Below are 23,497 nucleotides of genomic sequence, written 5' to 3' on the forward strand. Positions count from 1 at the left end.
CTGGACGGCATTATATCAGGTTGGTCTGTGTTAATGTTTGGTTTCCTTCCTACCCTGCAGAAACTTCGAAAAAAAAAAAAAAAGTAATACAAAGCGAAACTTTGTTTACATAGTAATGCTCAAACACAAGAAATTTCCCAGAGTAGGATCGGCGAATAAACGAGCGGAATGATATTTCGTGCATGAATTAATGCATGTGCTCGCATAAAGTTAGTTGTTGTGTTTTCTGTCACCTTGACAGAATTCTTCTTTGAGCATTAAAACTTGGGTTTGGGCTAGTTGGTCCATTACTGAATAAAAGGTTAAAAAGCGCGAACAAACGAGGACAATAAAGAAACACGGACGACAGGACAGGCGCTTCACTCTCAACTGGTTTTTATTAACACCATTGTCACCTATATATATACATTGCCCAAACCACATCAGATTCAATCGCGACAATCAGAGCCAACCTTCCAGAAACACCATCTCACTCTGGAGCAAATACAAAGACGGAGCGCTGACGCAATTGTTTTCTTTGTATTTGCTCCAGAGTGAGATGGTGTTTCTGGAAGGTTGGCTCTGATTGTCACGATTGAATCCGATGTGGTTTGGGCAATGTGTATATATAGCTGACAATGGTGTTAATAAAAACCAGTTGAGAGTGAAGCGCCTGTCCTGTCGTCCGTGTTTCTTTATTGTCCTCGTTTGTTCGCGCTTTTTAACCTTTTATTCTTCTTTGAGCCCTGTGACGGCCAGCGAATGGCATGAAATATGACGCAAGTGTTACGCTTTGTGTTTTCAAACCGGTCATTTGTAAAAGAAATATATTAGCCAACAAATTAGGTGCAATGTAATTTTCCACCAATAAAAAATAAAAATTGTTGGGCTATATTTTTTTTTTTTTTTGTATTTTACTCTTCCAGAGTTTGGACTACTGCCGACTAACTACTGTTTAACTATCCTCTTCTGTACGTCCAAAGCACCTTAACACACACACACACAAAAAAAAAATGATTGAGTGAATGGATAGGTGCAGTGCCTGATCAAACGTTCCGTCTTGGTCGGGACAGTCCCATTTTAGGAGCTAATTTCTGCCGCTCTGTCATCTTGCCTTATTGAAGTGAGTGAAAGAAAGCCGGAGGGTATGTTTACTTGTTGCAGACATAATTTTCTTAAAGGCCGCCGTACAGTTCGCGCTTTCCACTTTTTCTGCGTTTCCTCCTCTCCTGCCCTCCTTTCCTTCCTTCACCGCCCTCCCCCACCTGTTTACCGCCCTCCCCCGAGGGGACAACATGGAGAATGGATTAGGAGACGCCTCCGTTAATCCGGCTTAACCCGCCGAAAAGGGGGCCTGCTGCTTGACTAAAAATTATTTCGCTGCTCAAAAAAAAAAAAACAAAAAAAAAAACGCCGCGGGCAGCGACTGTATGCGCTTTGCCGGATGCGCAACGCTCCGTCCGCCTTGAACAAGCTTGTATGCATTGGACTAACATTTTTTGAAGTGCGGCAGGTTTAGTGTAGGTCCTATCATATGGTCCTGCAAGACTTCCCTGTCCGCCACAAGCTAGCCAATAATTCAAGAACATAACGACGGCAGCGTAGTCAAACAGTGTAAAATAAAATGTATATAATATTTCTAAGAACACCGTTGTCTTCACTGCTTGGCTTTCAAATTCTTAGCGCTGCCAATAATCGTAATCAAGCTATTTTTATGATTGAAGACAACTCGTCGTGCATCGGCCCCAAGATTACGCTTACGTGAAACATGATTCGGCGCGGGAGCGGCTCGAGTCACCGTAAACATTTTTTTTTTCAACGTGGATTTTGCTTTTTTAATTTAGCTGAGGCACCACTGGCAGATCACGAATCGCATACTTGGAAGGTATATACCGTCTGAAAACTCATATAGCTGGTTCAGTGAATGCAATACTATCGCATTCGTTGAAGCTTGATTTGTTGATTCGAACTTCAACAAATCACACGCACCCATTCTTCCTATTCCTGTTTACCCAGTCATAGTCGTTCCCTCACGATGCAATACGAGTACAAGTAACTGCAGTTTATGCATTGTTGACGTTAATTGGACAGCCGTGATCACACGGTTTTTAGAAGCGCTATAGAACGAGCACAAGCGTCGAATTCCGGTACACTGATTCATTTCTGTCTCACCGCCGTGACGCCACACGAGAAAAGCGATTTCGTTCTGTCTGTGAAATTAAGAACACAGAAATCAAGCTATAATCCCGGTAATATAACAAAGCGAAATGGATCTCTGCAGCCAATACCCAACCGTTTGCGAGGTGACTAGGCGAAAGCATATATTACCTCCGTGCCTTTACCCTCTGCACACTGCCAGAGAGAGTCATACAAACTCCTTGGAGCTATTGTCAACACGATTGCGTTTGCAAGCCTCTAGTTTGACTCGGCTGGGATTCGTCCCTTTCATAGCTCTCTATGAAACGAGAAAGGTAGATACTTTTCTACATTGGGTGGGTTTGCCCGGGGCCTCCAGTTATTTACGGCCAAAATCACACTGGAGGCGCTTCAGCAATGTTCACTCTGGTCGACACACGTGCACACTAAAAATGCCAGTCGCCTGCCTTCCCGAAAGATACTTGAAGAGCCAATCATAAAGACCGACGGATAACGAGGCCGAAATTATGCTTATACCTCAAAAAAAATTATAACACAAATTTGGCCTCGTCATTCCCAAACTGGTTGCCGGACGAAATTCTCTATGCGTATTGTAAGCCAGGGTTGGTAATAGTAACATAAGATACGTACGGCAGAATTCCCTGCCATAAATAAAATGATTTGGCTAACGCTAATGTAACGCGAAATAGGTGCAAAGAGTTTTGCAAAAGGGAGCGTAAACCGAAAAAAAGGAAAAAAAAAAAAGACAGAAGAAAAGGAGAAGTAATAATAATAAAAAAAATCTCTGGCGACGTGGCCAAAAAAAAAATTCTGTTCATGTGATTTTTATTGTCACGTGACCGAACAAAAAAGAATAAACGAAATACAAAAAGAACACGAGAAAAAATCATCCCCTGCCCGGTTTCGAAGCTAGGCCCTCTTGATCGTGAAACTAGCGCGCTATTCGTTGCGCCTAGTTGCGCCGACATAACTTTTTTTTTTCTTTCTTTATTGCAAGTTGCGCCAACATAACTCTGCCTGTAATGCTCGCGCATTTTCACATCATAGGAGAAAGCTTAGGTGCCTTCGTAGTTTTTCATGTATGTGTTATTTTTATTTGTGGCAAGAGTTCACGTTCCAGAATGCTTTTAGAGTTTTGGAGCAAAACGAGTTTTCTTCATCCGAGTCTCCTTCTAGAGCCAGTAGACCGCACTGGGTCGTCCAGCTAATCAAGCAGCTATTTTCAAATTCTCTGACGTGCCCGTCCTCGCATCCGAGGTCGCCGTTTGACAAGCTTATCTTCCACCTGGTAGCCGGAACCCCAACGGCAGCTATGTTCCGTCCCCACTCCCTCTCGAGAGGATGGCCTCGCCCCGAGGCTAATCCCCTTCTCTAGACGCCCTTTCAACCCAACGCTGGCCCTTTCCCTCCCCGTCTCCAGCTTCGGGAGAGAAGGTTCTTCCCTGCAGAACGTCCCGTTTGTACAGCGGCCTTTAAAAGAAAAGAACATACCATCAGGATGTTACCTATTACAGAGTACAGTTTGAAGCTCTTTCTGTGGTTACATCTGTCAATACGTATTGCTCGCATAGATATCTGCACGGCATACCTTTTCCATAATGCTGAATTTGGCATGCTTTAGTTGCCGACAGTTTTCTCTATTATTTAAAAATGAAGAAGAAAGGCCCTCATGCTCTCAGTGAAGAACTCCGGCAACAATAAGTTTTCACGTTGAACTTAGTGACAGAACTTTTCTATTTTTCCTCTCTTGGAAAAGAATGTCACATCCACATACCTAGAAAAGTGTTTTCCTTGGGAGCTCAGTTTCTCTTTAACCCTTTGACAATGGAGTTTTTTTTCCCCAAAAGATGTTTCGAAGTGGTCAAGTTTTGTCTCCAAAAAGTATTAAAAAAAATCAATGTTTCAAAAAAAAAAAAAAAAAGTCCAAAGGGAACATGTACAGTGCTTGCAAGCTGTTTAGGTTTAGCAACATTAAATAAATATGTTGAAGGCAACAAAGTTGTCTCCTTTCTTCCATTCGGTCTCATTTTGGCACATCCGCTTCCGGGACACTGCTGCGGCTTCAGATTCTTTACTGGAGATACTTTCCATAGTTACTCTGTCGGATGATGACCAAGCGGCATGAGCATCACTTGTGCGGAGTGTCTAATTTGAAAACTTTAAATAGCCCAGCAAAGCAAACACACTGCGCAAATATAACGTTTCTGGTTTGCCAAAGACATAGCCAATAGCGACACCTCCCGCAGTGCGCGCTGTTTCGCGTTCAGGCGGGCACTTTCAGACGTGTACAGCGACGGCTGTCAAAGGGTTAACCGAGGGTTGGAGGGAGATTCGCTCCTCCGAAATATAGCATGCACGAGGCCAAGTGCCGAAAGACGCTCGTTTGCATTCTTGCGTCCCACTATAGTCCGTTGCAACTCAAGACTGTAGGGCGAGGGAAAGGAAGGCCAAGGACGAGGAAGCAGACGAAACACTGGAGAGAGGAGGAGGTTTCCCGCTCTCCCCTCCAGCGTTCCGTCTGCTTCTTCCTCTCCAGCCTTCCTCTCCCTAGCCCTACCCTTTGAGCTGTAACTTACTATATCGACTTGCGAGTCCCGAGTGTGCAAAACCGAATCCTCGATGCCACAGGCACGTGCGGGCTGCGAGGCCGCCTCTGACGAGCTCAATCTTTTCAGGTTTCGTGAGTGCGTACCTCAAGGTCGGTGAACCCTACCTGCGATGTGGCTACGGTGCCTTGACGGCGTACTGGTACGGGACGGCCATGTATGCCATGCACCTCATGATGCTGGCAGCTTTGACGTGGGAGTAGGTAAAAATTTCATCACCGCCACTCTGATGTGAGAGGACGCGCTCGGAACGGCAAAGGCTGGTTCAGACGTTTGCGTTCGAGTGTGCTTAATCTGTTGCGTTCCGTCGTAACCGCTTACGACGGGGAAACACATTGGTGGTGCCATCTTTCAGGTACCCCTGGAACATTCGCGACCTGCGTGTAATTATTTTTATTACCTGTTGTGCGTCATTCTTTTAGCATGGGCCCGAACAGATTGTGACAATGTTATAGGCAACTTTTTCTAATAGACAGTGCTTAGATTTGATCTCGCTAATACTGGAAAACCTTCAGCGCAGTTATGCATACATCAGAAGTGTCCCAAGGGGCCCAATAGATGTCACACATTCAAACTCAAATGTGTGAGTCAGCCTTATGCTATGCATTATCGATTATTTTGTATCATTGATATACCAATCACTTGGTATAAGCAGGTGCTAATTTGAAACATGCAATACAATAATGGTCATTGCTGATTAGTTGCACTTTAGTTTTATTAACATTTTTTTTCTTCTCGTGGATTGTAATAATGTAGGTTACTGTACGGTGGTTACCATCCGTATTAAAGCTCAACTCTGAAGGCGGGGAATTCGGGGGACTGGTGAAAATGAGACTGCCTGAAAGTCTCAGCAGAAGCTTCAGTAATTTTAATCGATACAAGCAGCGGGCAGACCCGAAGGAAATGGGTAACATTTATATCCATTAGTATGCGCATAATACGAAAGAAAGATACAATGAAATAAGTTGAGAGTTAAAAGCTGTAAAACTCCAAATCTATGTACGGAAGGAAGGATTGCTGCTGAGGCAATAAGGTAGTGCAGTTCAGAAAACATTGACTCTTGTGGTTTTGATCGTTTCTTATCTGGGACAAAAGTAGAATGTATGAGATCTTCACTTCTCTGTCTTCGTCTGTAGCGTTAATGATTTGCGCATTCTCGGTAGGAATGTGCCTCGTACTTGGCAGCGCAAGCGAGGCATTATTTGCTTTGTCCTCACAGTAGAGCTTACATTTTATCTTGTACCCCATTTGCAGAAAATTAGTCACATGGCCTTTATAGACGCTTTACACACGCGCCAGCTTACAGACGCCATTGTCGACCTTCTATTGTCTTACAGAGATATCAAACCACTAAAGCGGGCTTTGGCGAGCCTCCACAAAGACCAATGCTGGGGAAAAAGACACCGTCGTATCTAAAATGTTAGTAACCTGTCCTCCTGTGGTAATGATGGAGCGAAGTGAAAAATATAAGAGGAAACAAAAACTAAAGGTCGGTTATGGCGGCGCCCATGCACAGCTGCTGTAAAGCGTCGATACTACAGTCTGTTGCATGTTAAGAAATGCAGGACGGGCTCCTTCCACAAAGCTCTCCACTCTTTCCACTTTAGCAGAACAAACGGTAGAGAGAAGGAAACCACAAATTGTGAAAAGCAGAGAGCTTTTGGAGGGAGGTTGGCTATTCCCGCTTTTCTTAACCCGCAACGGACTATAATAAGGTACGTTCCTCTTGGTCAGTTTGCGTCGTCTCTTGTGCAGCGGCAACTTCTACGACGTAGCGCTGTTCTGGTGTGGGTGCAGCGTAAACAGCACGACGGTACTCCTCTTGGGCGTTGCCACAGGTCAGTCGCACGGGTCGGCTCTCCGCGACGATTCGGTCTGTGCGGTCGTCGGTTTGGCTACGGTTTCTTGATCGCGTCTTCGACCGGTGCGTTTGGCGTCTTGTTCCACTCGCGCGTCGAAAGTGGTTCCAAAGTGGCAGCAGACGATGTCCCCAAAGGGTTTAGTGTCGTGCCGCTAAATGTCGCGATCTTGGCGGTTTGGCTTAAAAGTCTATGCGAAAAGTAGGGCAAGCGCGTGCATAGCCGTCGTTCCAGCTTTCGGCCACCGCCGCTTCCGCAGATTGTCGACTCGGAGAGGGCAAGGTGCAGCAGAACAGGCATCACTGCATCCACCGCCGGGGTCGCGGCTGGCTACGGCGCAACAGTTCTGCAACGTTGTCGGGCAGATGTTGAGGGACCGATTTCTAGGATGTGGGAAAGAGATGTCAGAGATGCGTCCTGGGCGCCATACTTTGGCGGAGCTGCCAATAAAACACACCTCGGAGGTTTGGCATCAAGGCCTCTTCGCACGTGCACCGCAGTGCTAAACCAGTGCTGTGGACGAAGTGCCGACTTCGCGATACGTTGGCGCTGCGTCAATACCCCGACGCGCATGCTCCCTCCCGTCTTTTCTCGCTTGAATGCGCTGTGCGAGGTTAACTCGACGCCGACTTCCCGCATATCTCAGCATTGGGATGCACGTGTGAAACTGGCCTTTAAAGGAACCGCGATGACGGTGTCCTCTATTTCTCTAGGTACTCGCTAGACATTGTCGTTTTTTGATGTTTGTAACATACAACTAGGATTTTGTTTCTCCAGGTTTTACCCTTGGTTGAATTCGGAGACGTGGGTTTGTTTCTTTTGCCAAAAACTTGTGTTTTTCGTCGTCTATTTCTTTGCATTGGCGAGAAGTCGGCATTTGTCTGGGATTACGTTGAAGGACCCGGGCGTGGGATTCCCAAACCTCTGGGGTACACGCGCACGACCCATGTCACGGTTCCCAAAGCCGGAAGCTATCTCCCGGACGGTCGAGTGCGGTTTGTGTTCCAGGCCGAGCCAAAATAAGCTGCAGATGAAGGTTTCTTGCCGTGAAGCTCGGGTTTTTCCTTTCAAATACAGCTTTAATTCAGCACTTCTTTTTTTTTGGGGGGGGGGGGGGGGGGGGGGGGGGGTTTGATTTTGATAAAGCTGGCTTGAAGGTTAATATTAAGGGCTTGTCGGTTTATACCGAAAACATGGAACTCTATTTATAATGTGCATTCTTTTATAGCTCTAGCTGTTGTCAAAAGCGCGGAGGGAAAATCAACTCATGTTTGGCAATTCCTGTCGACCCACTGATTAGCTACGAACGCAAACTTGAGTATTCGAAAGCGAGCACAAATTGCTGAGCTTATAAAATAAGGAAGTGGCTCTGCCATGGTAGCCGTTCGTCCTAGTGCACCGGTGCAAAGCAGTGGAGCTTGAAGCAAGCAATCAAGGAATTCTGAAGACATTCGTAATTTTCTAATGTTGGAAAAAGCTATAATATTTTAACAGTAAAAGTGTACTGCAAATCGAATAACAAGCACTGTTTGTGGACTATTCTAATAATTTAACCCTATAAACTAGAGAAAGAAAAGAAAAAGGGTTGCAGGAAGCAAACTTGCGCAGGCCAGCTAACTGGGAAACAATCTAAACGTTGAGATATGGAGAAATAAAATTGGACAGCATAACACAAACTCTCTTTTATTTACGACATTTCACAGTATAGGTCACATTTCGGCCTCATTAATCTAATGTTCTTGTTTTCACTGTGGATAGAAACTGCTACATTTCTGCACATAGTTTCTTGCTTCAGTACAAGCTCTATACAGAAAGCAGCTCTGCCATTAGCATCCTATAAAACGATGGACAACGTTGCGAAGACTCGTCCGCTTTGCAGGCAAACATGGTATCACGCCGGGCGCCATGTTCTATCTGGTCGTTGCGGTGATGGCACCTTGCTTTTTGTACCAACTGCGGCATCAGAGGATCGTTCAAACGGTAATTTCTGCCGATCGATTGCGATCGGAAGTAAGTGATTGGACATTCCATGACGAGACGTGCGATTACAGATGACCGGACCCAGGAAGCGTTTGAAACACCGCAAGGGGGACATCATGTTTCTCTGCTACCTGTGCGCCGCCGGCTTCATTGCCATCTTTAGAGGCTTGGTGAGTTGGTCATTGTTTCGTTTTGGTAAACTGATTCGCAAACGCTTCATAAAAAAAGCGCGCCGTTGCTACGCCGTTTTCAGCCCGGCTTATCAGACGGCAAAGGCTGCGAAACGTGCGACAACGTACCGTCAAAGCGTGCTCCTCCTGTGGAGGACTGTCGCATTTTTCTCTCCTCGACTCTAGTCGGCTCTTTTCCATGTTGTGCTGAAATGGAGTATAAGTCGATGTTGAGATGAGAATTGCGGGGAGGTTTTTTAATTGTTTAAAAAGACTGCCTGCCTTCCTCCCCTTGTCGGCGACTGCAGTTAATGTTCATTGCTTTTACGAGATGTTTCTCGGGGTGTCGTCCAAGTCGTTGCACTCTGAGAATGCTGGCCAATTCGTTGTAAACACGGTTTTGCACAGACGTCTACTATTTCATGGTCCCTTTGACATTGTTCTACGCATAGGACTTTAAATTGAGGAAGAACCCTTTGACATTGTTCAGCACATTCCTCTTCCTGATTGATTGATTAAATGATTGAAATGTGTCTACAATGAGAGGATTTAAATCGAGAGATAAATAAAATGTTTGGGCAGTGGGGGGGGGGGGGGGGGGGGAAGGTGTCTAGAATGAGGGTTTTGCCGATTTTTATGTGCTTTTTGGATTGACTTTAGGCAGTCCTCGGTACGAACGTCGGCTGGATAACTCGTTACGTGACGTTTGTGGAGCCTTACCTGCTTCAAAGGGACCCGGCACCTTTCGCAAAGATGCAGGTGAGGTTCTGTGTTTCTCGTGTCGAAGCCATATGTCGGTCGTTCATTAAAGATACAATGCGTTCAAATGGGAGGAATAAACAGAAGGGACAGGTATGTAAATACGAATGAGTTGTACGGGTCTGTTTGCATCGTTAGTCAGAAACGGGTGTTGCACACAGTTAAAAATTTTCCAAGTTGAAAAAAAAACAAAAGTCTGAAGGTACATGACTTTATTATTGAGACCTTTTCTATACTCAATTTCACTTCATTAACTGTAGTAAAAAAAAGCTTACACTAATTACACTTGTTCATGTGGCCAAATAAGATAGTATTTGTATGAGCAATTAAACCCGATTCTAAATGTAATCAAAACATACAGAAGTCAAATGCAAGAAACATCTTTTTATTTTTTTCTGTCTGGCAAATCTTGTAACCTTGCGCAGCATGGTTACTATGTGCAATACTGGCTTTGTTTCTTGATTTAATGAGAATCAGCTAAGGTCACTTTTCTTTTTTTTAGATAATGCAACCTATGTATTATTTTGTTTAGTAAAAGATTTGATTTCTGCCAGTATTTTATGAAAGCTAAAGCGTGTATTGCATGGTCCCTGTCAAGGAATTTACGGGTTTCTTCTAAGATTTTTGAAAAACCTGTAAAACCACGTTTATGAAGTCGTAACTTTCAGGACCCTGTAAACCCTTGCAGTTTCATAATAACTGTGAAATATGAGGTGCCAATGCTCAAAGGTTCAGTTGAGGATGTTCAAAATTGTCATTTTCATTTTTACTAGTTTTGAGTTGGCAACTTATCATGATTTCATTATGGGATTTAGTTGAGCTAGGTAGTTGGTCCACGCTTGTTAATTTGGACAGCTGAATAGTTTTGACGAAATTCGAAGGTAAGAATTGGGCAAAGATATTACTGACTAGCAATTGTCATTTAATAAATTATTTCTTTTTCCTTCATTACGAAATTATTTTCAAGTAACTCTGGTCTGAACTTTGATTCAGGACAATCCTGGTCGCTGTCGCGCAGCAAAACATTTCTGGACAGACTCTTAGTGAAATTGTGTATTCCATGGGAAGCGGGAAGACTGAATTTACCAGACGGCACTGTAACACATTGAATGCACCAATGTCTCCTTCCTGCTTTCGACAGATGCTAGTCTACCTCTTTCATCACCTTCCACTGCAATTTGCAAGTGCCTTTGCACTGCTGGTGCCTGGCTGCCATTGGATGCCCGATTTGAGTGTCTTCATGGCTGGTGCCATGCTTCAGGTAGTTATTCGTACCTTGACAGAATCTTGTTGAGTACCGACGGTTCTCTCGACTCTCGGAAGGCACATTGAAGCGATTTTCTAGGCCTAATTGCTCGGTTCTAACTCGTAAGATGAGGTATTGCCAGTAGCACCAACCAGGTTCTGATCTGAACGGACCATCTTGTGGCCCACAAATGGATTGGATTTTCAGCGAGTAGATTGATCGGTTGATGGGAGCTGACCACTTTCGCTTCCTCCGCCACAGGCGATAACACAGATCTCCGAATGTTTCGGACCTAACCCGCTGTATGTTTCGCATTCTCGTTAAATCAATATAATATAACCAGTGTAACATTACTTCCTTGTTTTTACTGGAACAGTTTTCTTAGTTTGTTTCTCGGTACTGTACCACTGCGGCCGGTTTGAGCCAAAACAGCCCTTCACGCCGCTTCGACTTTCCTGCCATCTATTAAAGATAGAAGCTTTGATTCAAACTTGGTTTGGAATGTACGGCTCAGATATCCATCTTAGAACTCTTTGAGGTTTTGAAAGATAGTGGAGCTTGTGGCAACTGTAGCTTGAGCATACATTCGGACCATATGTTTTTTCTCACATTTTGTCCGGAGGTCTACACTCCACGATGCTGTTTGTGCGGACAAGTCGTCGTCGGTTTCCTCCGTTTATCTCTCTGGAATAGTGGACTGTCATCAACACTACTATGGTGGTGGAAAGTACTTAGTCGGGATGCTCACCCAAGTGTTAAATTTGTATGCCCACCAGTACCCTTTAGGAATCAAACTCTAAAAAGCGCCGAAGCCGGGTTCGCACCAACAGTGCCGTGCAGTGCACATTGCACGCCACCTTCCGACCTCGTTTGAATGGCGGTTGCGGCGGGACTGGCGCTCTGTCACAACGCAGGGCCAGGTGGCACACATCGGAGCGTCGTTCCACCCCCGGACGCCGTACGTGATGCGGGTGCCGCCGGAACCGGCGTCATGGGTCACCTTCTGGACGGTGAACCTGCTGCTGGCCTTGGGACCCCAGTTTCTGGCGTACAGATGTCAGGGCGACGTCGACTTCTTTGCGCTCCGCTCGGTGGGCGACCGCAAGCTGTCGTAGCCGTGGCTGTCCCTGCTCTACGGGTTGTCGTTCTCTGTAATGCTTTTGGTTCGGCTCTTGAGAGAGATTGGCACGAGGCTGATTGGCACGAGTCCTTCGCTCCTTCACCTCTAATTGACAGTGTGGTGGGAGCTACGCGTCCACCGGCCCAATCACTCGCCACCCTTTCATCACCTGACCCCGTCCTCTTCGCCACGCGAAAGACGGACCTAGGACTGGTCCAAAGAGCATGTGGCTTTTACCATACTGTCAGCTTAGGGGCAAATGGACTATAATATAGTCCATTCTAAATTTCAGTCATTTGCACTGTAACTTTTTTTTATTGGGATTTCCTCTACAAGGTTCTCGTCCTTGGAAGTGCTTTCATCTTGTTTGTGGAATGGGATTGGCATGAGGTTGATTGGCACGAGTGATAATTCATGTCTGGTGACACCCTCAATTTTTAAATTTCAATGTGACCTGCAGCCTTCTTTTTTTTTTTTTTTTTTTCATCAGACGATTTTTTGTACAAGTGTAAGGTAAGCAGTGGTCCTTGTTTCAAGGCAGGCGAAGTGCAGCACCTCAGGAACAACCCCTGGAATCTCTAACAGAATTTCAAGATGAGTTATAGTAGTACAACCCCAAATGCACATTTCGGAGCATCATAAGTTTTATAATAATTTTTGTTATAATTTTTTATATATTGTTCTTATGTTTTTCTCAAATATTTTTCCACTTATTTATATAATTTTTGACAGAGTTGGGACGTATAACTTCCAATATATCCTTGGTTGGGCTCGACCGTCTTTACAGATTAAGCAGCTTTGAAAGAAGACTAATCTTGAAATTTGTGACCAGATAATAAAGAAAGCGCTACAGAACCTTTCTCGACCACAATGAGGTTCGAAGGGTCCCTCGTTTGCACATCTTCTTTACAATACTTTAGGGTCCAGCATGTCATGGTTTCACGTGTCCTAATCACTCTTTAGTCATACTACAACTAACTTTAAAAAGAAAAAAACATCTTGTGGAACCTACTTCTATGTTCAAATTATGAGAGGCTGATGATAGACCTAACATTATTATGTTAACATCATCTTAAGGGATATTGTCACATTGTCTTTTTCTCCAGAGTTTGCAATCCCAGTTGTAGACCTGATTATTTTTTTGTTCGAGTAGCATTTTTTTTTTATGGTATCTTCCGGTTAGAGTGTTTGTTATGACACATTGTAGTTTTTACAACAGCACACGAACTAGAGAGAAAGTAATGTCATCAGCAGTGCACATTCTAAAGTTCTTGAGTCATAAGGTACAAAAACCTTTCAAAATCGAGGCTCACCGGGAAGATTTAAAGTTCATCAGCCAGCGGCTGACTCTTTTAGCAGATAGCCCTAGCTATAGTAGTGCCGGTTGTCCTAAGTCGTAAATCGCTGGATGGTTAACCTGCAACTTGTAGAGGCAGCTGTGCAAATCTGATTTTGTTGTGGTTTCAGTCAGTTCTTTGTCCACCAAAGTTTTTCTGTTGTAGGTAGATAAGCTATGTCAAGACCAGTGTTTCCATGTAAAAATATTGTAGTATTATTACCAAGGTGTGAGTGGATAGCTTTTTTGTGCAACATTGAACTCAAGTGCCCTTTGAAAATATACGGTTGCAGCTGTAGAAACGCTTGTAATTTTTTTATGGAAAGGGACTATTGCCATATCTTTCATCGCTTGCTGTCACCTCCTAATGAGGCCTCTATTTATTGCTTTTTTGACTTTGATGTGCCTTTATTCAGTACCTTCCTCATTGCCCATACTATTTATTGGGCAGCATTTGTGGAGGAAATGAATTTCCAGTTTCATGCTTACTTGGTATAGTGAAGCTAAGCAGAAGGACTGCTGAAGTTCAGTGGTTACTTTTGCACTTTTCTGTGACACGGCTTGAACGTGTCCCTATCTACAGATAAATGGGAGCAGTACTTATGGGCCAGAGGTTTACAGTTCACATCAGTGCTCTTAGGTAATGGTGCTTTCGTTAGATTATATAGAGGCTTCTCATCCAAGAGCACGAGTCATCTCAGACAGCCCTTACCTGCATGGGCCCTGCCCTTGTCGAGAGCATTTGAAACGGTTTTTGATTCCTCGAGAAGTTTGCATTTCGTAAGCATAACGGCAGCCAACAGTATATGCCAACGAGGTAGTCGGAGTTTGTCGAAGTCGACTTGTGCTGCGACTGCTATGCTACTGATGTGGTAGGGGTAGTAGTAGGTTGTAGTAGTTTACAAAATGCCTTACAGCGATCTTGTCGGCAAAAAGACTGTGATTTATAACGAGTGTTGGCTTCTTGTGACCTGCACTTTGTAGATCTCTAACCGTGTGTTACGATTTTTGTTTTAGGGTTCTGCGGCGCTTTTGTTGCAAATGTTTTAAACTAGGTTCAGTATTTTGGACTTTGAAAGGTCACAGACGTTTAAAGTAATCCAAATAGTCACCTCTTAATAAGTTGTTTTGGTACATCGGGAAAATAATTTTGGAAGAAGCAAACACTGATGTGCCTTTGGATGTTTTTATTTGTGCTTTGTTCTTGAAGCTATATTTATTTTTTGTCTCTGGCTTTGTTTATTGTTTGTTCTCAACACTGAAGGTAGCGCGTTTTTAGAGCGGTATTAAAAAATGCTTTTTTCTTTAATTTTTTTTTAAAGTTTGGTTAGTTAACAGGTTAAATGCAATTGCCTCGATTGTTAAAGAGTACAAATGCGACACAGAATTACATAGCGTACACGCACGGTGCCACCGTTAATCGAATTATTGAATAAATGAATTTCTGCAGAATCTGGATTGTGTGCCTTGCTGACCCGAGCGTGTTTTGGGTTTACGCTTATTCACGAATCATGTGAAAGTGACTTTCTTTGACATGTCAGTCGCCAAAAAGCTGTAAGTATGCCCGTTTCCATTAATTGCGGGGTTCGCGCCGTTTACTACAAGCTACAAGGGCGGGCTCCCGGCAGTGAGTCAAGAGCTGCGCTGGTCGAGCATCTGCACTGATAATAATCGTAAATTTATAAACAAATAAGTAGTAATGCGCTTCGATGTACTTCAGTTTCGGTTCCGGTTTGAGGCTCCTGACCAAAGGTACCAATCGATTCGATTTTTCTCGGGCTTTATTAGCTAAGTGGTGGTTTGAGGTATTCTTGGCTAAACCTCGACAAAAAGCTTGTTAATGTGAAAGGTAAAAATACTACAACTATTTCCACAAATAATGTCAGAAATAGTTCGTAAATATTTTCCCGTTTTTAGAAAGCGACGTCCGGGACGTGACAGACGTGAAAATACTAGTTTATTTAAAAGGGCCTAGAATCCAAGCCAATCCTTTTCTAATATCTCTCTCTCTTCGCTTGGTTCTGCATCTCTTGTTTGTGCATATCGGACATGTAAAAGGATATTTAATAAATAACGATATGTCCCAAGACAATACCGGAATGATGTGCGCTTTCTGTGCATCCAGAAGCTGGATACCAAAATTCTGAATCCGGTAAGTTCTGTTCAAGCAAAAGCCGCGCTGTTATATTGCTAGCATTTTAGGTGGCTTGTCTGATACATGACGATCTGAAGCTTGTCGCTAAGTGCTTTGTGTTTATTGAATTGTTAATTGAAATCGCGGAGGCGAGGGTGTCATTTTACTTCATGTCGGTGGGAAGATGCCGACACTTGAAGGGCGCAAGTGGAGTACCGTCGGACGGCACTTGAACGCTCTGCATAAGTGCCGTCGGACGGCACTCCAGACACTACGTTCCATTAAACTATCTCCGTCGTTTGCGGTGTTCGCGAAATTCATTATAAGTCTACGAGCTACAAAAGCGAGCTCCCGGCAGTGAGCCAAGCCCAAGCGCGACGCTGGTCGTTCTGGAACGGTTGTCACATCCACAGCAACACCTTCCTTGAAGGCGGATACATTCATGCAGAATTTCGGATTCATCCGAGGCGAGAGAGTCGGCTTACGGATCCCCATGTGGCGGGTTCGAATCCCGGCCGAGGTGCCCGCAACCTGACGGAGGCTTATTGCGGAGAAGACGCCGTGTAACCGAGCTTTAGGTTGCACGTCAAAGGATCCCCAGGTGGTCGAAATTAATCCTCAGTCCTCCGCTGGGGCGTGCCAGATGCCCGTCGTTGGTTTGGCACGTAAACCTTCCCCCCCCCCCCAAAAAAATTTGGATTCATAGTGCTTCACTTAAACGTACCATCGCCACTCTCTGCAAGGATGAGTCCAATGCCTCAAACTCTCCACTATGCCAAATTTCTGTTTTAAAATGGGGAATTTAAAAACTGTCTACCGTATATGCTCAAAAAGGAATCCTCTGGAACATGTTCTGGAAGCTTTGAGCCTTCGCCCCTTCAGGCACAGGAGCTGCTAAGCCCTCGCAAAGTTTTGACTGCCTTTCTGAAGCTTCCAGGACTTTCTCTGCATTTATTGCACCAGCTTCAACCACTTATGTGTTTTGTTCGGCCTTACTTTACTCCATCCGACAGTCATTTTTATTTTTCCATCCTACAACACAGACTGTCGTCTGCCATTTGACTCCGCTCCCAACTGCCAACAGAGCAGACGACGCTCCAAATAGTCTTCGAGGTGGCCATGTTAACGGCAGACCATACCGTATGCATCCTGTTCTACACACCCCGGGAGCCTCTGCTGGTCCCGGGAAAAGATGGAGCTCACACTGCGGAACATTTGTGCATGCAAGCGGCGGAACTCTGTGGGATTGGCCCCGTCACAGCTCAGCTGTTTGGCCTCTTCTCCGCGGAGACAGGCATCTGGTTTGCGCCGTCTGCCAACGTGAAAGCCAAGGACAAGTTGTTGAACTTGTACTTTCGTCTTCGGTACAAGCCACCCACTCTGGATAGGATTAAGGTAAGGGACATTTTTCGATTTTGGGGAATTGTAGCTTGTAGCATGTTTTGCAGAGACTTTTGTGACCCAACATACATCATGTCAAAGATTGGTAGCTTGCTTCCAGTTGCGAAAATATTATGTCTCGAAGTAACGCGAAACAGTGAAAAGCAGTGTAATATCTAACCACACCTGCTTGACCTTGGCTGTCTCAGCTGGCATTTTTGTTCCCTTTGAGTATTATAGAGAGCTGCACCCTGAAGCAATTAGAGACTACAGGAAAGTTAATTATTCTGCGCTGTCAACATACTATGCTGCATAATTCAGTTGCGTACCTAAGTGCATTCTGATTTCACCAAAGTATGTTACTCGGTGATGTGCACATAATGCTATTAAGACTGTGGCGTGCAAAATGTTTTTTTGCTGACAGCTTCACTGAGAACCGCTGCAAGGGTTATTTTGGCAGAACATTTCAAATGGACACTTTCTTACGCTGCTTGACCACCGTCTCTTGTCATTCGCGTTTTCTCACTGCCAGCCTCGTGATCATGGTACGAGTGGCAACCTTAGCGCACTACTTCGCTTCCCACACACTAACATTCTTTCTATTGATTACTGATTTAGTGGTTTTTGACGACGCTCAGACAGTTTCTAATTAGAACCGTATGTTTATTTTCGATAATTAAAAATTTTATTAACAAACTTTAGTTAATCATTTGGCTTGTCGTGACGATTAGCCCCCCATATTATGACCCCCTGGCCATATGACTGACTTGCAGAGACACTGCATTATTACAGCTTTCACGGGTATTTTTAAACAAATCTGTAGAGCCTAAAAAAAAAAAAAATATTGCCTTGTATATTGACTATGTTATGCATTTGCTCTGTTTTGTTTTTGTTTTGAACTCAATGGGGACAGAGAAGAAATCGTCCAACCTCTAGATTGTGAGGAACGTACGAGCCGTCCCGAACATATGTCAGCACAGCTCCACGACTTGTTACACCACACGGTCTGTCGGCAACCGTAGAGGCCTCGCGGGAATTTCCGAAGGAGTCCATCGAAGCTGAAGGTGGGGCGCGTCTCTCTTTCGGCGTTTCAGGCGGAGGAGGCAACCCTCAACTATGTGTACCACCAGATGCGACAGGACTTCGTCTGCGGTCGTGTACCCGAGCTGCACCACAACAGGGTGCAGCACCGGACGCTGGGTCTTGTGGTCACCGACGTGGTGCGACATCTGATCGAGGTTGGGCAGAGCCCGCAGCAGGGGAGCTTCAGTTTCAGGTGCGAGAAATCGCTGGCTCTTCGTGGCCTTAGTCTGGGATTGCGTGAAGTGCTGCCCACACGCAGGGTGCCCACGTAGGGAAAATTTCTTTCTCAGAATTTTTGCTTAATCAGACTGTCTAGAGTAGTTCTCGACTTCATAATCCAAAGAACTTTCCTTTATAACTCGAGAGTATCTGATATTTAGGTTTGAATTAGCTTTGAACCTGAAATGTATTGTATCTGAACCATATTTCCATGTTATGTGTCACTTAAAAAAAAAAAAAAAGTAAGCTTTTTGCATAGTTTGTATGTTGTGCAAAACAGTTATTATATGATTTGGTCATTAGAGACAAAAATTTCTGCTCTTTTCATTTGACACAAGCATGTTTGGATGAAATAACAATAGACCATTATGACGTGCGCACGGAAATTTGCCACATATAGAGGGAGAAGCGAGTATCTGTGAAGAGCCAAAATTTTGTTTCATAGGGGCCATCTGGTGAAAAATCTATATTGTGGTTTTCTCTTGGAATTCCTGAGACTGAGGGAAACATAAGAGAGCAGACTGGCAAAAAAACTTTCCTCCGTGCTCTCTCTTCAGCGACTTCATGCCTGCTGTTCTGGTGGGACCGCTGAAGATGAGAGTGCTCAAGCCCCGTCTGACCAACGCCCTCAACGAGTGCTGGCACAACAGTCGGCAGAACGTCAACCGTGTTAAGGTGGCCATTCTTCTGTAGCCATCTTGCTCGTTACTCGTTTCTGCTCGTGATCGGCTACGAGTCGGCCGGTCCTAACAGGCGTCACGAGTGTACGCCGGGATTGCAGGTTTTGCTCACATATTTGTCAGTGTGTCTCAATGCATACAAACTGTGCAATAATATTAGCGCAACACGCTCCTGTTAGCTTAGTTCGAATGCCAAGCTATAAACCCCAGGTTCATGCTGCGCACTGATGGTATTGGTGGCATTGCTCAAGGCACGTGAGGAAACGGAAGACAAAGTTAGCGATTGCGTTGTAGGTGCTTGGAGTGATGTGAAAGGACCCAAATATGTGTAGTCTGCGTGACACGGCCGATTTCTAGCACCTTGTGGAGACAGTTCTAGGTGGCATCATTCTAGCATGATGTAAATACTATTGTAAATAAATTAGGTGGGATCAAAACTATCTCCTTTAGCATAGTTGGGCTGACTGTATCATGCAGCACTTTCTAAATCTATGTAACTGTAGTGCATGCTTAACCTACCACAATTTGCCTTTTTTAGCATTTGTTTGTGTTTTACACTTTTTGGGGGGTTTTCATGTGTTTGGAAGATTGTTTTACAACATAGATAAGTGTTTTCACTGACTTCCCGAATCAGGTCTTGTTGACCCTACCACTGTACTTCCTCATTTACTTGCAACAGGATTGTATAAAAGACAAAGAACTTCTTTCGCCTTTCATACAACAGAGCATGATCCATGCAGGCTTATCACATGCAAGGAATGGTTAACCTGTGTTGACAACTTTCTGTGAATGCCTCGCTTTCCCGCCGCGCAGGAGATCTACGTGAACGAGTTCCGCAGCATTGTGCCCGAGTACGGGTGCGAGCAGTTTGTAGCCCAAGTGGACAGCGACGGCCGCGTTTGGGAGGTTGTGCTTCAGGTGAATCCACACCACCCTCAGATGCCAGGCCTCCGAATGCACTCCAAAGCTTCCAAAGAGGTGAGACTGTGTCGTCTGCTCTTGGTACATAGTAGCGGTCGTGAATGGATGGGCACATGTGGGGGGGGGTGATAGTTGTTTGCTTTGAATTGGGCAGTAACTTGTGCCACCTAGCTGCCGCGAATTTATTTATTTATTCTAAATACCTCAAGGGCCTTTCTTTCCACTACAGGATGAGGGGACTGTACAGTTTGATAAGAAATCTGAGCATACATAGGGATGGAAGCAATAGACGTCTATCAGTAATAACAGGGCACACACTCCACAAGGTCATATTGGCTCCCCAATATTTACAGATATTATTTGCAGCATTGTTTTATAGGAAGTGGCAGGAAAGATAGATCAGGTATTGGGCAAATGCTTTGTTTTCTTTGTATCTAAAACAAAGTTCAGAGAACACTTTTGTGGAATGTGGCTGGTTTGAAATATGTTATGAGAGCTAGTCCTTCATTCACGAATCAGCTCTTCTGCAATTTCTTTTTCAACAAAAGAAAGAGGCACAGTGTTGAAATAAATACTTTGAGATTTTTTGCATAATCCACTATCTCAGCTTGAAACTCCTCCTATTCTTTGCTTCAGCTTAACCACTTCGAACTTTGCAGAGCATCACTTGGACCCACATCTGTTCGATCAGCGACCTGTGCTTCGTGAACATGAACCTGTCAAACTGCACGGTCGAGATCAGCCGCCGCAATGGAATTCCGCAGGTGCGTGTTTGGGCTCACCTTGTGCAAACACAGATGTTCATACGCACGAGTCATTAATAAGGAGGGGGAAAGCAGGGTGGGTGCTTTCCCGGTATTTTACAGTAGGTCTTTAATGTTTGTCGCACAGTAGGTGTTACACAATCAACATGTATACTCCGTTTCACGATAACTTTGCGAGCTGTGAACGCTGCGGCCCCCGCGACCCAATGAGAGCGTGGGAGCAAGTCACGTGATAATACTGCATGTTCGAGACCACGGAGGCCTTGTTACCTCCACAGCAACGACGCCATCCGCGACAAAAGTAGTTCTAGGTTTTCTTTTTCCTTTAATGGCAATTGGACTTGCGCGATTCCATCTCTGTCGAGAACGTATAAAAAATGGGGAATAAATATTGACATATTTATGAGTTTCAATTATATTTAAACAAAAGAAGTGACGCCACATCCGTATCCCCTCCTGATGTTTTTCCCCCTTGTAGTGTCATGGCCGTTGACGATCTCGGCAGTGTAATCGACCGCTTCCGCTCAAAACATCTTTCTGGCGTTAGCAGCCGCCGCAGATTTGTGGGTAAATTGAGTGTACGGTTGTCTCATGAACTCTTCCGAAGAGCTCGCTACTTTACCGGAGAGCAACGTTGCGGCGGTGGACGTTTATCCGAAGTTGGTTGGTTTTGCAGCAGACGACTCTTGGCCAGCTGATAACAGCTGGGTCCATGGCGCAGCGACACGCATGCTCTGTGAAGTGGCGTCATGTGCCGCGGGAGCTGTAGCTTCCACAGTTCGCCAAGTTATCGTGAAACGGAGTATAGTCATTATGGTGTCATACCTTGTGAAAAAAATGCTCCTGGTCTATATAAAGGTGGCTTGATCTAATGTGCCCACATTGCAGAAGCAGTAAATTTTAAAATGCTTTTATTTATGAGTGAATTTTGGCATTGTTTCCATGCCAGCTTTCTGATGCACCAGGGGCCTCAAAAAGTCCTAAGGGACCCCCCCCCCCCTCCCCACCCGCCTTGTTGCCAACCGATAATACTGGGCAATAAAGGTACCTAGATGGTGAACATAGTCTATTGTACCGACAGAGTAAGACAAAATGGAGGACTGCAGATAGAATGAGAAGCAGACGGGTTAACTTGGGGCACAATGTAAAATATATATACATATTAGTGCGAAAAGTGAGGTTGCTTTGCCAACAACACCAACTCGACCCATGGCTCAATGCGTGGAAGGTTAAACTAGGGAGGGGGGGGGGCACACTGCAATTTGGGTACTCAGGGAACCCCTGTGTTCCACAGAACCCAGTTTGAGAACCCCTGTGATGCACAATAGGTTTTGGTGGCAAGTGTACGCTTGGGAGCGGGCAATGTTTTTTTTTGTTTGTGCCTCCTTTTGAGATCTTGTTCCACTGACACGAGCGCCCTCCTTTTGCGGGTGTTTCTTGGCCGCAGAACATCAGGTTTAGCAGCGTGAGCAGGATGCAGTCCTTTCTGTCGCTTCTGGACGGCTACTACCGCCTCATGGAGAAGTGGACGGTGAATTTGTGCATCAACCTGCCGACGCCGTCCTTGACTGCGCTCAGGGCGATGAGGTGCCACGGACCGATTGGGTGAGTGACAAACGTTTTCTGGCGATTGGCGACTGTACACCTCTGCTGGTCACACAAGCCTTCCGATGCGTATTGGGAGATAGATTTTAGACGGGGCTCAAGGATGCAATCCCTCCTTAGATGAGTTGCTGCCTGCCAAGTTACATTTTAACCATGTCAGACTAAACCCAGAGTTTTCAAGAACATGAGAGAGGAAAAGAACTTTATTAACAGGTATTTCAATTGAATGAATGTCAAGCAGTGGGTACATATGGAATGTTCAATGACCGTTATTTTCCCTAAATTTATAGAGGAAATTATTCGGGAGGACACTTGAGACTGCTTACGTGTTAGAATGCGAAAGCGTTCATTACACGCAGCGCATTCCTACAAGCAGGGTGCCACGTCTTCCTTTTTCACACTGCTCTCTGGCAGTGACGTCATGCTCCCCACTGCACAGTCGCGGCACCCCCCCTAGGCTCCACGGCTTCCGTGACCATGCATCTGCAATGCTGTGCTTTTCTTCATGTCTTATTTTTTTCTGAGGCACGTCCCTTTGACCTTCAGCGGCCCCTGTGGCTTGCATGACGAAGCATCTGACATGACGTGTCGTAGCCAATGGGAGTTTATTCATTGTTTCGCTGCTACAGACTACAGGCATCGCTCCATGGGACAGGGGAATTTAGGTGCCGTTTTTTGTGGCTTAGAAAGCTGATAACGCCAGTTCGGTCCATGGGACATTTACTGCTTTCGCATTAAAATCATCTGGCATACTTTTATCAGTTTAATTCTTAAATAATATGAATGCATCGATTGGTAGGGGCTTTCAAGAGTTTTCGATTCAGGTTGGTGCAATAGCGAAATTTTTTGACTTGAAGCAAGACATTCGGTCATGCTATGGACAGTTCAGAACTTACTTGGTCCCCTCTATATCTGGCACAACACGGCCTCATTGTTGTTGTGCTGTTCAACTCATTGAGTTAAACAGTGCCATTTGTGCCATTTTGATAAACGCCCCCCCCAAAAAAACATCACCGAAAAAACAAAAAGGAAACAGATAACACTGAACCCTATCAATAATCATGATTCTCATAAACCCTTATTTGTGATCATCATTGTCACTTTCATAAGCACTTAACTCATCATAATAAACTCTATTGTCATCATCATCACTGTCATAATTTCTTAATCAATGTTTTCAGTGTCATAAATCCTTACCATAGAATACCGTGCATCCGCCCATTCCACACTAAGCGCCCATTCTCAAATTTGTAAGTCTTGAGAAAATATGCACAGTACATTTAATATGTGAAATTGATGACTGGACAAGCACCCATCTCCCATTTTTCCCCGATTATCTCTCAATTTTGGGTGGGCGCTTGCCCGGTATTTTACGGTAACTATCATAATTGCCATAAACCCTTAATTACCATCATCGCCATTTCGGAGTCTTTTCCCCTCTTTCTTCTGAGCACGTCAGTTGAATTTCGCCTGCGTATTGGTTATGAATATTGTGTCTC

At 44.7% G+C, this 23,497-nt stretch overlaps 2 protein-coding genes across 2 annotated transcripts in view; both read left to right on the plus strand.

Annotated features, from left to right (window-relative positions):
- The first annotated feature begins 6,503 nt into the window (after nucleotides 1-6,503).
- LOC8024631 (transmembrane 6 superfamily member 2) lies at nucleotides 6,504-14,664 on the plus strand. Its single transcript, XM_040502935.2, has 6 exons — nucleotides 6,504-6,580; nucleotides 8,481-8,581; nucleotides 8,653-8,751; nucleotides 9,412-9,510; nucleotides 10,652-10,771; nucleotides 11,671-14,664. The coding sequence occupies exons 2-6, from the start codon at nucleotides 8,507-8,509 to the stop codon at nucleotides 11,869-11,871; spliced, it is 594 nt and encodes a 197-aa protein (XP_040358869.2). The 5' UTR covers nucleotides 6,504-6,580; nucleotides 8,481-8,506; the 3' UTR covers nucleotides 11,872-14,664.
- Nucleotides 14,665-15,237: 573 nt separating this feature from the next.
- The window catches only part of LOC8024630 (tyrosine-protein kinase JAK2), a 35,645-nt gene continuing 27,385 nt past the window's right edge, over nucleotides 15,238-23,497 (plus strand). The window contains exons 1-7 of the mRNA XM_042288856.1: nucleotides 15,238-15,364; nucleotides 16,390-16,741; nucleotides 17,821-18,002; nucleotides 18,586-18,703; nucleotides 19,522-19,686; nucleotides 20,289-20,393; nucleotides 21,841-21,998. Coding sequence (XP_042144790.1) covers nucleotides 16,466-16,741; nucleotides 17,821-18,002; nucleotides 18,586-18,703; nucleotides 19,522-19,686; nucleotides 20,289-20,393; nucleotides 21,841-21,998 — 1,004 coding nt within the window. The 5' untranslated portion in view covers nucleotides 15,238-15,364; nucleotides 16,390-16,465. The remainder of the gene's footprint in view (nucleotides 15,365-16,389; nucleotides 16,742-17,820; nucleotides 18,003-18,585; nucleotides 18,704-19,521; nucleotides 19,687-20,288; nucleotides 20,394-21,840; nucleotides 21,999-23,497) is intronic.

This window comes from Ixodes scapularis, unplaced genomic scaffold (genome assembly GCF_016920785.2).
Source record: "Ixodes scapularis isolate PalLabHiFi unplaced genomic scaffold, ASM1692078v2 PGA_scaffold11__112_contigs__length_91849675, whole genome shotgun sequence".
Classification (NCBI taxonomy): Eukaryota; Metazoa; Arthropoda; class Arachnida; order Ixodida; family Ixodidae; genus Ixodes; species Ixodes scapularis.